This window comes from Rhineura floridana, chromosome 1, assembly GCF_030035675.1.
Source record: "Rhineura floridana isolate rRhiFlo1 chromosome 1, rRhiFlo1.hap2, whole genome shotgun sequence".
In the NCBI taxonomy this organism is placed as follows: domain Eukaryota; kingdom Metazoa; phylum Chordata; class Lepidosauria; order Squamata; family Rhineuridae; genus Rhineura; species Rhineura floridana.
The window spans coordinates 171,123,499-171,137,598 of NC_084480.1; the positions used below are offsets into that span (position 1 = coordinate 171,123,499).

At 41.2% G+C, this 14,100-nt stretch overlaps 1 protein-coding gene across 2 annotated transcripts in view; it reads left to right on the forward strand.

The window, feature by feature from the left end:
- The window catches only part of POLR3F (RNA polymerase III subunit F), a 36,152-nt gene extending 22,076 nt beyond the window's left edge, over window positions 1-14,076 (forward strand). The window contains exons 9-10 of one of the 2 annotated variants that reach the window (XM_061585913.1): window positions 4,607-4,848; window positions 8,042-8,132. In XM_061585913.1, the coding sequence (XP_061441897.1) occupies window positions 4,607-4,843 (237 nt within the window). In that variant the 3' untranslated portion in view covers window positions 4,844-4,848; window positions 8,042-8,132. Of the gene's footprint in view, window positions 1-4,606; window positions 4,849-8,041 lie in introns of both variants that reach the window. The other variant, XM_061585903.1, reaches the window with a different exon arrangement.
- The last annotated feature ends 24 nt before the right edge of the window (window positions 14,077-14,100 follow it).

Sequence of the window (14,100 nt, forward strand, 5' to 3'; positions counted from 1 at the left end):
AGTCCTGTTTTGGGCCACCATCCCCTGAACTTGTGAAGGCAGCACAATTACATAGAAGGCCCCGTCTGCTAATCTTAACACCCAAAAAGGTCTGTAGGGAAGGAGGCAGTCTCTCAGATATTTGGGGCCGGAGTCGTTTAGGGCTTTAAAATGTGAGCATCTTGAACTGGGCCTGGAAATGAACTGGCAGCCAATGAGACTGTTTTAGAACAGGAGTTCTGAAAGCAACCCCAGCCAATAGCATGGCCACTGCATGAATTATTACATGATTATGGAGTTTGTATGATAACTGCCTTGTAAGTATGTTGAAAGGTAGGTTAACATCTATTAAATAATAAAATGACAAAGGTTTTGTTCTGCCTTGTCCATTGCCTGATTATATAAAGGAATAGAACTAGCTTTCATTATGTCCTTACTTTATTATATGCAACCAGTATTGCTTCCAAATCTTAAAATACTCAGTTCAATTCAGTAAAAAGGGTTACAATCCAGTAATCAAAAACAGGGCTGGTCAAAGATATTTTGCTGCCTGAGGCGGGTCAGCAAATTGTGACACTCCCACCCTCCCCATTCCTCAGTGGATGACCTTTAGCCAGTCGCTATTTCTTAACCTGTCCTACCTCAAAGGTCTATTAGAATAAAAATTTGGAAATCATGTGGCTTGCTCTGGGAAGAAAGGCAGAATTTTGATTTTTCAGTTAAAAATATTTCTAGGTCACTTTTCTGGGCAATGCCCAGGACGTAAATGCAAGAAAATTTTAAAATCAATATATTTGCTGGTGTGTTGCTGCTCTGTCCTCCTGGACATCCTAGGTGACTGCTGGGCTGGCTGCCAGTAGCCTAGCTAAAGAGCCTTGCTGACAAAAGAGTGAGTGGGAAGCAAATGGGTGGGAAGGAGAGCATAGTTAATTGCATGTGTATTGGATGAGGTCCAAGTTGCAACATTGAATGCCATAAGGCTTCCACTTCTGCCCCATGCCCACTCCAGTCTGCTCGAGAGAATCCTCCAACTCCTTGGGGGTGGGATGTAGGGGGGAAAAGAGGAAGAGCTCAAACCAAATAGAGGGGGACCCACAAGGCACCACACCAGCAAATGGCAGGTTTGTTGTTGTTACTTGCCTTCAAGTCGATTACGGCTTATGGTGACCCTTTGAATCAGCGACCTCCAATAGCATCTGTCGTGAACCACCATGTTTAGATCTTGAAAGTTCAGGTCTGTGGCTTCCTTTATGGAATCAATCCATCTCTTGTTTGGTCTTCCTCTTTTTCTACTCCATTCTGTTTTTTCCAGCATTATTGTCTTTTCTAGTGAATCATGTCTTCTTATGTGTTCCAAGTATGACAACTTCAGCTTCAGCATTTTAGCTTCTAGTGATAGTTCTGGTTTAATTTGTTCTAACACCCAATTATTTGTCTTTTTCGCAGTCCATGGTATGTGCAAAGCTCTCCTCCAACACCGCATTTCAAATGTTGATTTTTCTCTTACCCGCTTTTTTCACCGTCCAACTTTCACATCCATACATGGAGATTGAGAATACCGTGGTCTGAATGATCCTGACTTTAGTGTTCAGTGATACATCTTTGCATTTGAGGACCTTTTCTAGTTCTCTCACAGCTGCCCTCCCCAGTCCTAGCCATCTTCTGATTTCTTGACTGTTGTCTCCATTTTGTTTAATGACTGCCTAGGTATTGATAATCCTTGACAAATTCAATGTCCTCGTTGTCAACTTTAAAGTTACTTAAATCTTCTGTTATTACTTTTGTCTTCTTGACATTCAGCTGTAGTCATGCTTTTGTGCAAGAGGTTAAAAATAGGAAAAATTATTTATTGGAACCCAACACGTTTTGGGTGATAACATGACCCCTTTGTGAAGGGCAATCTGCAAAAATGTATATAGACAACATCACAATCAGTTACAGAGTGGATTCTAAAATATGAAAAAAACCCTTGATACATATATCTGCTCAAAGTGAATATGAATCATTTATAACATAACACCTTGCATAATGCTGACCAAATGTTAAAATTAGTAAGGAAGGGACAACCAAAATGAAATGTGATTTAAACATAAGCACAGAAAACCTTCCAAAAGCTAAAACTGGTTGCACACAAGCTAAACAAACAAAATGTAAAGAGAACTATTAACTCAGGTAGGGTAAACAATAACACATCAGAAAAATTAAAAAATGATTAAAATAGATGACTCAGAATACCTTGTACAAGTATCAAACTGGTTTCTCATACTTGTATCTAACTAAATTCAAAAGAGCAGCTGGCTCTTAAAAGATGTTAACTGAAGAGCACAACCACTCTTATAGGTGTAGCCACTTACTGAAAGTAAGATGGTTTCTAGATTCTAAAAGGAATTTGGTGCTAATTTCAATGAGAATGACTTTGAGCAGATATATGTATCAAGGTTTTTTATATTTTAGAATTCACTCTGTAACCGATTGTGATGTTTATATATATTTTTGCAGATTGCCCTTGACAAAGGGTCGTGTTATCACCTGAAACGTGTTGGGCTTGAATGAATTTTCCTGCCATTTGCTGGTGTGGCAACTTGAGGGTCCCCCTCTTCATGGTTCGAGTGTTTTTGGGTGCTTCCCTCCTTGCTTTCCCGCTCCATTCACCTCTACTGTAATCCCCAGCGAAGTGTCCAGTGCAACATCTGCTGCAACTACTTGGGATCAGTTTCAGTTGATGCGGCCTGATGACATGGACAGTGTGCTTGCAACTATGCGGTCAGCAATGTGTCCTCTTGACTCTTGCCCTTCTTGGCTTTTTAAAGCTTGCCAAGGCGGTTTGACTGAGTGGATCCAGGGGGTGGTAAATGTGTCATTGTGGGACAGAGTGGTTCCAGACACCCTGAAAGAGGTGGTGATCCAACCACTCCTGAAAAAGCCCACCCTGGACCCATTAGTTTATGATAAGAACTGCCTAGTTGCAAATACTCCCTTTTTAGGGAAGATGATTGTGGCGCAGCAACTGCAAGTACACTTCGGCTGGTAAGACATCTGCGGCTGTTTCTGGACTGGGATAGCCTGACCACTTTGTCCATGCACTGGTAAACTCCATGCTGCATTACAGTAATGCGCTCTATGTGGCTCTGCCCTTAAGGTTGGTCCGGAAGCTGCAGCTAGTGCAAAATGCAGCGTCGAAACTGCTTACTGGGGCAGGGTATCGCCAGCATGTCACCCCAGTGCTGAATCAATTGCACTGGCTACCTTTTAGCTACTGGGTTAAGATCAGGGTGCTGGTTTTGGTCTACAAAGCCCTATGTAGCTTGGGACCAGGATTCCTGAATGACCGTCTTGCCCCTTATATACCCAGTTGATCACTGCACCCTGCAGGTAAGGGCCTCCTCCAGATATCATCTTATCAGAAGGTCTGTTATGCACAATATAGGAAGGGGACCTTTATTGTAGTGGCACCTGCACTTTGGAATTCCCTTCCCTTAAATATTAGACAGGCACCATCTCTGTTATCTTTTCGGCACCTACTGAAGACCTTCCTCTTTCAACAACCCTTTTAAGTAGAGACCTTATCCCAGTCTGCATCTGTTTTGGAATTGCTTTTTAAGACGTTTTTAAAACTTTAAAAAATGTTTTTAAAGATGTTTTGTTTTAATATGTTTTTAAGGATGTTTTGTTTGTTTATATTTTGAAGTTTGTTTTTATTATGTTTTAGAGTGTTTTTAGTGCTTCTGTTTGCCACTCTGGGGTCCTACTGGGAGGAAGGGCAGGATATAAAACTAATAAATAAATAAAATAAAGAAGTTTAAACCGATAGACAGATTATTCCAATTTCCTTCTCTGGCTCGTGTTGGAGGAAGGAAGAGTGCTTGAATCTGGGACTTTGGTTCAGCATTGCATCAGAATCAGGCCAGTGTATAATGGTATGAAAATTTCTGTGACAGCATGTGGTGATTTGCCGCTGGTTTTAATACTGGAAAGTACTAGACAAAATGTTACCAGCTATGTGATATACTTATACATGTATTTAAATAGAACCCCTGTTTTCAGAGGTAGTATACTTCTACAGGTATATCTCTAAAAAATTTCAGGAGAAAGTCCGGGGAAGTGCTGCTCACCCCTGATTGTGTAACTCCGGAAGCCTTGATTGTGCACTGTTCAAAATGGGATGCTGGACGACATGTTCTCAGGGTCTGATACAGAAATGGCTGAAGTGAAGCACATTTCCTTCCCATTTTGGTAGCAGAGATTTAACCAAGTTCTTAACTTTGACTGTGTTTTGCACCTTTATTTTTTATTGGAGGTTCTGCCTGTTCATGAACATTTTATCCCTTGCCTTCATTTCCTTAAAATTTTATTTGATTCCCCCCACCCCAATAATTGGAATTGTTTTGTGTTTTGCTGTATTAGAACACCTGCATAATTAAATATGTGAGGTTTTTTCCCATGCTGCCTTACGTTCCTACTTCCTCAGCTTTTTTGAGCTTTCCTATTAATTCCTAATACTTCTAATTTTTGCTACATTAATTTCAAGTTTGGTCTGATGTTAATTACATTCTACTTTTAACAGTGTCAGTGTGTGTCTCTTCCTTTGTTAGAAAAATCTATTTTATTTTTACATACTCTTTTTTAGGTGGAATTGTCAATGGAAGACATAGAAACCATTTTAAACACGTTAATATATGATGGAAAGGTAGAAATGACCATCATTGCTGCAAAAGAAGCAACCGCTGGCAGTGTGGATGGGTATATGAAACTGTACAGAGCTGTCAACCCGATCATACAGCCCACTGGTTTAGTTCGGACACCCTGTGGACTCTGTCCAGTGAGTTACTCCTCAGGAATAATGTGTGATATTCAGCTAATGTGACTTATGTAAGCTTATTTCTCATTTGGCTAGCTGTTCAGATAAGACTGCAGAGAACATGCATAATAAATCCTACAAGCTGGTAAAAGATTTAAGTAGGATTTAGAGCAACATTCAACCAAGCCTGTTCTTGTCATGATGGCATTTTGACCCCCTCTCAGTCCTTTTGGCAAGATTTTATGGTTCTTTTAGAGATTGGTCTTATGCTATAAGCTGGTGAGTAGTTTGTGTTTCTATATATGTAAAAGATAACTTTTAAACAACCACTACATTTACAAGACCCTCCGTGGCGCAGAGTGGTAAGCGGCGGTAACGCAGCCAAAGCTCTGCTCACGGCTGGAGTTCGATTCCAACGGAAGGAGGAAGTCAAATCTCTGGTAAAAGGGGTCGAGGTCCACTCAGCCTTCCATCCATCCGTGGTCGGTAAAATGAGTACCCTGCATATGCTGGGGGGTAAAGAAAGGCCGGGGAAGGAACTGGCCATCCCACCCCATATATATGGTCTGCTTTGTAAACGTCGCAAGACATCACCCTAAGAGTCGGAAATGACTCGCACTATAAGTGCGGGGACACCTTTACCTTTTTACATTTACAAACGAAATCAAGTATAACTATAAACAGATACACAGTAGTTAAAGGTAGTGCTAAAGCAACTCATCAGAAATGAAAAACATCAGTGATTAGATGCCTCAGAAAATAAAAATGTCTTCGCGTGGCCTGCAAAGTTGCCAAGCAAACCTTCTTGGGGAGACGATTCAACAAGCAGTGCATGGCAAGCTGCCTCTTCCTCCCCTCCACAGACACTTACCTTCAGCCTGCTTATCTTCAACTGCTTGCTTCTCCTTGGGTGGCAGAGGCACTCGGAGAAGACCTCTGAAGATCTTAGGAAATGGGTAGGTTCACATGGGAGGTTTTTCCTCAGGCAGCTGTATCCCATGCTGCGTGGTGCTTTAAAGATAAAATACCAGCATTTTACTCAGAAACAGATTAGAAGCTCTTGAAATACTGATGAAATAGATTCCCAACTATTGGTCCCTATTTGATCTGTAATGGCTATAATTTGAAGTAACTACAGCTTTTGAGCAGTCTTCCAAAGGCAGCCCCATATACAATGCATTGCAGTAAACTAATTAGAAATTACCAGAGCATGGCCAGACCACCTTTATCCCAGGGGGTGAAGCAGGTGGGGGCTTGCAGTTGTTGCATGAGTCTTTGCTGGCAAAAAGTTATCTGTGCCACAGAGGTCACATGGTGCTCTAGCAATTAACGGTGAATGCAAACAATAGGAGATTTATTTTCGGAGTCAGTACTAAAGGGAGGGGAAGTGGATGTCAAGCACTTAGTGCCTCTGCTTGCTTCCAGTCCCCCCATCCCTAGTCCAGACACAGTGTCCCTAGTTGCTCTGCTATCCTGCCCTTGGTCTTTTGATGCTGTTTTGATATGCCAGGTTGGTCCATAATAAGATCTCTACTATCCATGACTTGATCATGGATGAGGGACCAACCGTGTGACCTGGGTGAAAGAGCCAGGAGGAGTTCATTTCCCTTAATATGTGCATGACACCCAACTTTTTTCATCTTACTCTGGTTAGGCAGTGGAAGTGCTTGGGTATGGTAATAGATTGGATGAGGATAAACTCGAAAATAGTCCAGACAAGATGAAAGTACTGCTGTTGAATGGTCCATCTGCCTGGAGGAGTGGTGTTCAGCCTGTTCTGGATGGAGTTGCACTCCCCTGAGAGAACAGGTTTTGGAGACTGGGTGTGATTCAGTGACCTATCACTGGTGTAGATTGCCTTTGTGGCATAGAGCACCTTTTACCAGCTTACCCTGGTGTGTCAGCTGTGATCCTACCTGGATAAAGACCCTTTCTCAGTTATCCATGGTCTGGTAACATCCAGATTAGACTACTGTAAGTGGTGTACATGGCGCTGCCTTTGAAGACAGTTCAGAAACTGCAGGTAGTTCAAAACAGAGCTGAAGATTGCTAATTGCAACTGGGCGTTATCATACTACAGTTCCTGTGTTTTTTTCTGAGTTCAGTTCAAAGTATTGATTTTAATTGTGAAATATTCTCTCTAGGAAACCCTGCTTGGTGCCTTTGATGATCTTCCCATTTATTTTCCTGAGGTTTTAATCTAAACAGTTTTCTTACTGTGAAGTTCATATGCCCCTATTTTCAATTTCAAATCTTGCTGCTTTTAGTCTGTGGCAGTTCTTTGTAATTGTATTTTACTTTTTATTCAGTATTGTAAGCCTCTCTGGGAAATCATTATAGGAATTTATATCCTGCCCTTCATATAATTCAGTCAATAAAAATAAACAATAGTGTCACAGCTGGATCAATGAGCTCCCTGTACTGTGAACCTGGACCTTTATGAGGATTATAACCCTATACAGAACAGGTTGGAGACTCTTCCATAGACAAACCAGCCACCAAGAGTACCTCCATCCTGCCAGGATTGAGCTTCAATATGTCGAAGCTTATCCAGTTAATTACTGATTCCAAGCAAAGCACTTCCATTGCCTTACCTTGGTCTGATATAAAGGAGAAATAGAGCTGAGGGTTGTGGGCACCCAACTTCAACCCTCAGACAACCTCATGTGGGGGCTTCATACAGATATTAAAGAACATGGAGGACAAGATGGGACCCTGTAGCTCAGTGGCCTATTGTGGTGTAAAAAAACCCCCAATAAATAATAAATAATGAAACAGACTGCCTTGGCGAAGAGGGTTTTCATGGTAAGCAGTATTCAGAGGGGGTTTCCCATTGCCTTCCTCTGAGGCTGAGAGGCAGTGACTGGCCCAAGGCCACCCAGCCAGCTTCATGGCTGTGTGGGGATTCGAACCCTGGTCTCCCAGGTCGTAGTCCAACACCTTAACCACTACACCGCATTGGCTCTCTTATAAAGAATAATAAAATGCAACAAATATCATAAACAGTTGCTGCTTGTGTTTCCCTGATTGACAAGAGCCAGAACTGTGTGCATGTAGCAACAGCCAGAACAATGAGGCAGGATGAGACTTATTCAAGCAATCTGATTATTTCCCCCTCCTCCAAGCAGGTTATTGTTGTTGTCTTTGATACACTAACATGGAACTCTTGTGGCTAAATGAGGCTTTACTGCATACACATATAACTGAATTGATCTTCTAACAAATGGGTCAACTAATTGCATTTGTACCCGATTCTCTTCCTAGGTTTTTGATGACTGCCATGAAGGTGGGGAGATATCTCCATCAAACTGTATTTATATGATAGAGTGGCTAGAATTTTAGTGGTCAAGTGAGAGCCACCAGCTATGAGAGCTTATTGCAAGCAAGTTGATGAACCAATTTACTTTTTAATTATGGACCCTTTTTTTTCTTGGAGAAGAATGCTATGGCATGAAGTTGAGTATTTCTGAAAAGACTCAAATTTCTTTCCAAACACTGACTGGACCCATGGAAAGGGATTATGCTGCAGACATAAGACTGTAACATTATTTCCTGATTGAGATGTGTGCAGGTACAGAGTTCTGCATCAACTTTACAGGTACAAGCTATGTTTTGACAATTAGAAAGATTGTGTTTGTTGCTATGGTAAATAAAATAAATAATTAAACAAATTGCAACTGAGTCCCCTTTAGGATCATAATTTAGCAGTGACCACTAGAACAAGAAGCAGCCCTGTTTTATGATACCGGTCTGGCACAATCCACCCAGATGTTCACTTGTGCAAACCTCATTAAGATAACAGGGAGGTTCGTAAAAACACTAGTGTGTTCAATGGGTGGGTCAATCTCTGGTTCTGACAAATATCTTGCAAGTATTTATCTTAAGATGTAGAATCCAGTCCTGCATGTGTTTAGCCAAAACAATAGTTTCTAAGTTGAGTGCGAGTGTTGTCCGAGTGGATTCTGGTCCCCCCTTGTAGTTGGAAGGCAGGAAATTGGATCAGCAATTTCTTTTTGCTTATAACCTTGCCCTGTGCAGGACTTTGAGTTTCATTTCCTGTCTTCCTCAGAGCTCTACAGTGTTCTTTCATCTCTGTTGACGTTTTTCCTACAACCTTTTCCCGTTCTAACTGTGACCTCTTCCCTTAGATTTGCTTTTCTTCTCTATTGTCCAAAAAACAAGAAAAGAAAAAAGAGCCCTGTAATGTTCCTCCCACTGGCACCACCTGTCAGGCTCCCACCCGCGGCTCCCACCAGGGAGAAACGTAGTTTTTATTTTTCTCTAGCTCACCCTAGCACAGATCTCACAAGATCCCACTGCTAGGCAGCACCACCAGTCACTCCCTGTAAACAATACTGCTAGAGACTTTGCCTTTGTCTCCCTTTTGGCTTATTGTTACTTTGTGTCTGGGTGCACTTGCAGGCCACAACCCCCCTGTATCTTTGTGCCAATAAAGCATACAGCCCTGGGTTGCCCTGGATACCTGATGATACACTATCTCTTTGCCTCTGCCACCATTTGATACTGTTTCTCCGCCTTGGTAAATACCCTGCCCACCCTTCTGGTCTGTGAAAGCCCCAGCCAAGGATCAGGCCTTTGGTAAACCAATAGAATATTTATTTATAAACACCAGGAAATAACAAGATTATGTAAGGTATGTTTAACAAGCATATGGTTTCATATAGTGTCACTCTTTATGTTTCTGGTCATATATATATATTGCCTAAATATCAACCAAATACAATCCAAGCCTCCCTCAGAACTCTGCCAACCAACTCCTCCAAAATCCCTCTCATCAACCAACTGCCCCTCTCAACAACTAACCTTCCTGACTCAACTCTCATCCTCTCATTTATACCTTCAGCCATTCAAACACTCAGCCAATCATCATACAGGATTCTCCAGCATTCTAGCCCATGTTCTCCCCCCTCTTACTCAGTCACTTACCATATATTACTTAATAAACCCACACTTACCATATTTACAGATATTAAAATACAGAGACATCACAAGCCCCTCTTTATCTTTGGCTCTTCCTTCATTTTCTCTTCTCTTGCCCCCCTCCCCACTGTTATAGATGCAGTTAGGAAAGTAAAGAAAGTGAAGGTCTCTTTACCTTCCTGACACACTCAGGTGGTTCCAGATCCCCACACATCCTTGAATGCCTGGCCACTTGCCTACTCCTTCAAAGGTCACACCAGTCACAGCCACTTCCAGAGCTGCTCCACTGTGCTGTTCCTGTCGCTTCAGTAGTGATTGTGTGCTGCAATCCAGGCAACAGCTCTTGGGAGAGATCCTGAATGTAGATGGGATCTGGACAAGCCTCCCTCCAATGCAGCCACCCATCTCTTAGGGGACAGACAGTTCAGATGACCAGCAGTGCAGCACTAGCATCAGCCTCCAGTTTCCCACCCTTCTCACCAGCATTTGGAACCATCTCTAGCAGCTGCAAACATTGGGATTCCAGCCCCTAGCTCAACATCACTGAGCTTGATAACTATCTGCAGCTGCCGGTTACCACAGTAATTCAGCAGTTATCAGCTCCTTTGCCCACTGAACAGATGTAAGGTAGATAGCTATTGCACATGCCCTGCTTCCCATTGGGATTTGGTTGGCCACTGTGGGGAGCAGGATGCTGGACAGGCCTTTGGTCTGACCCAGAAGGACTCTTCTTATGTTCTTAGCCCACCTTGCACCCCACATGCTAACAATTCATCCTGCTCCAGACAGACAATAAGTAATGAATGAGAAGTAAGACAATATAGAGAGAAGGAATCAAGGAAATACTTACCAGTGAGGAAAAATGGGGGTGGGGGCCAGCTGATGGTATTTTCATTTAATGCTATTGGCATATAAAGCTGCTTTCTACTGAGTCAAACTAATTGTCCATCTAGGCCAATTGAGCGCTGCTTTTCCTGGTAGCATCTCTGCAATGTCTTGGGCTGAGAGAAGGCTCTCCCATCTGATCCTTTGGAGATGCCAGGACCTTCTGCATGCAAAGTATGTGCTCTACCACTAGCAGCCAGTGCAGCTGAAAAAGATTTGTACTTGGCATACAACCTTCAAATGTGTACTCACCAAAATCTGTACCATATGAACCTTCTAAAAGCCTTCAGGGGGTGTCCCATATAAGCATATTGCAATAATATATCATGGAGGCTGCCAAGTCATGGATAGCAGTGGTACCTATAAATGAAGCCTGATCTATTCACCTCCGTAGCAAAACAGAATGTTGTAGGAAGAAAGTTTACTGCCAGAGCACTAAATATTAAGCATTTCTCCATTTTAATTGAATACATCTTTAGCTTACTGGGAAACTAAGAACAAAATCTAACATGTACTAAAACTTAAAATATACTTTAAACCATAAAAACCCTTGTATCAGCATATTTTAATTCTTTATTTCAATAGAACTGAAATAATTATTTGCCCCTTTCTGCATTTTCAGTGATAACTTAGCAGTGAACTTGGACGGCATGCTTGTATATAGGCAATAGATATATTTTCTCTAAGAACATGAGAGCCCTGCTGGATCAAACCCAAAGGCTTGTCTCGTGTTGTATTGTGTGTCCCACAGTGGCCAACCGCATGCTTCGTGGAAAAGTCCACAAGCAGGACATGAGGGCAACTGCCCTCTCCAGTTGTTGCTCCCTAGCAACTGGTACTGAGAGGTATACTGCCTCTGGATATGGCTTGATATCACCATAATGGCCACTAGCTATTGCTAGATCTTTCTTTCATGAAATCGTCTGACCCTCTTCAAAGCCATCTAAACTAGTGGCCATCACCACATCTTGTGGCAAAATTACTGAGCCAGATTAGGGCTCCAGTTTACAGGACATTTCATAACTTGCTTTGCCTTGATATATTTACATGATCAACTTACATTTGTATACCAGTTTTAATAACCATGGCTTTACTGGGTTTTGTGGTATTGGGCGGACAATACTCTGGTGGTGATTCCTAGTCATTCCGAGGGTCCCCTTACACTCCTGCTACCACCCCTGTATCCACTCCATGCTCAAATATCCTTCCTCCTTAAAATCCAGCAAAAGCAGGAATCCAAAACAAGGCTAATCATTTGAAATAAGGCTTTTATTGACAACAGGAAATAGAAACAAACAAATTCTCTATACTCTTCAGCAAGCAAAGTAAACTTAATACAAACACTAAAAGACAACGAGGATCCTACATGTCTCTGGGTTTCAGAGTAGGCTAATGGCCCTGAGCTGCCCTGGGTTCCCACTTAATTACTCTTCCCCCTCCATTTCCAGTAAACCCCTGCCCCACTAATTAACTATTATTTTTATGACAATGTTCCTATGTTGATTGGGTCTTGCTCTCCTTAGAACATACACCTCTTCCAAGAAGGATCTGCCCCTGTCTAGATTGTCTATCCCAAACTGTACCAACCTTCCCCTTTTTGTGGTGAATCCTGTGGGTTTTTACCTTCTCTCATTTCTCCTGTTCGGGGAGAAGGGGCTTTTTCTGACCATACTGTCAATCATTGCTGCCCCAAGGTGACCTTTATTAAAGCCTTATCTGATGCTTTATCTATTCTCTTACTATGATTCCTTACAATCTATACCTATATAAACCTTATATCAATTATTTTATGTAAACTATATCTTATATTATATTTAGTTTTGGCATTTTATTAGCCCCTATCATTCATTTCAGATTGCTAGGGACAACAACAAGATGTTCTTTGCAATCTTCCAATGGTACAGAGACAGTTAATATTTCTCTTCTGTGGGTCTTTATTAAATGTTCTATGGTCTTCACAATCTCTTTTAATTACCTTAGATCTCTTCCTTATGCTTTATTTATAAGCACCCACAATCTCTGAACCCACCCTCTAAAATATTTAAACTACAATCTTATATCACCCAACTCCTTTCCTATTTAAATGGAATAGATCACACTTAACTAAATCACACTTAAGCTTCTAATATATCTCAAGCTTTTCACCCTTCTGGAGACCTCTCTTTAATACATGAAAACCTAGAAACGTTTATTATTCAAATTGTACACCATTGACACCAATAGATGGGAGTAAAACTCACATTCACCTTGATCTTGCCACACACTGACAATCGGTGTTAGTTCCCTGTTGTTGTGGTTGTACTGTACTGTGTCAGTTTCCTGTTTCTGTGTTGAGCAGAAGATGCCATGCAGTTTTGTGACCATTTTTCCTGACAATGGCACTCTCTTACAAATCTTACTAAGGGGGTGAGTTTTATGAACTCCACTCATGTCAAACCAGAGTTCCCCAAAGACCCTAGTTATGTACCCCTGATGTTTCCAACCTTCTAGACTCCAACACTTCCCAACCTACTGAAATAGATTACTCAGGATTCCTTGGGAAGAGAATATAACAATTTAAGAAGGCACTAAGTCTGCTGTATAGAATCCTAGGGCAACTTTCCCATGATCTTTTTAAATTGAATTTACGAGTATGAGATTAGCTTCAACAAACGAAGCAGCCTACATGAAACTTAGTCCAGCATTAACTTCTCATTTAACCCCTTCCATTCTGAAGATTATTTCTCCAACGTCAAGATTATTTTCACTATGTCAAGTAGCTTTCTCAGAAACTGCTCTTTTCTTGGCAGACTAGGAACTTTGGAGGGGAAGGAAGCAAATTTGAGTTACAACTGAGCACTAGAAGAGACAATTTGTTTTATTTTGGAATTTGTATCCCAACATGTGGTTCAGTATTTAAACCTACTTTTAAAAACTTCGAGGCAGTATGCATTAAAAAGTTCTAATACATTTGTGGGGAGGAAATGGTGTTTTTTGGTTTCCCCAAAACACCTCTGGAACCATTTTGTTCAAAGTATGAGGGAGATCCACAGTCAGTGATTTATTTGAGTGATGCTAGAGCACCCTCTACTGCCCAATCTGTAAAAAAAAAAAATTGGATTCATATTAAGGTTTTTTCTCAACAATGGAATTTTTCTCAAACTTGTTGGATAATGTTAAAATTCTATATTCAAAGCCATTATTGAGAATGATGAAGTGTTTCAACCCCTTAATTCTGATTTCTGACCGAAATGATGCCTATCCCAGTCTGCGTCTGTGTGAGAATTGCTTTTAATATGTCTTTTAATATCTTTAACCCTTTTGTAAAATATGTTTTTAAAGTTTTTTTTAATGTTTTTAACATTGTTTTGTTTTAATGTATTTTCAGGTCTTTTTATGATGTTTTAAAGTGTTTTTAGTGTTTCTGTTTGCCGCCCTGAGCTCCTGCTGGAAGGAAGGGTGGGGTATTAATAATAAATAAATAAATAAATAAATGCATGTATCTGCATTTGTTCACA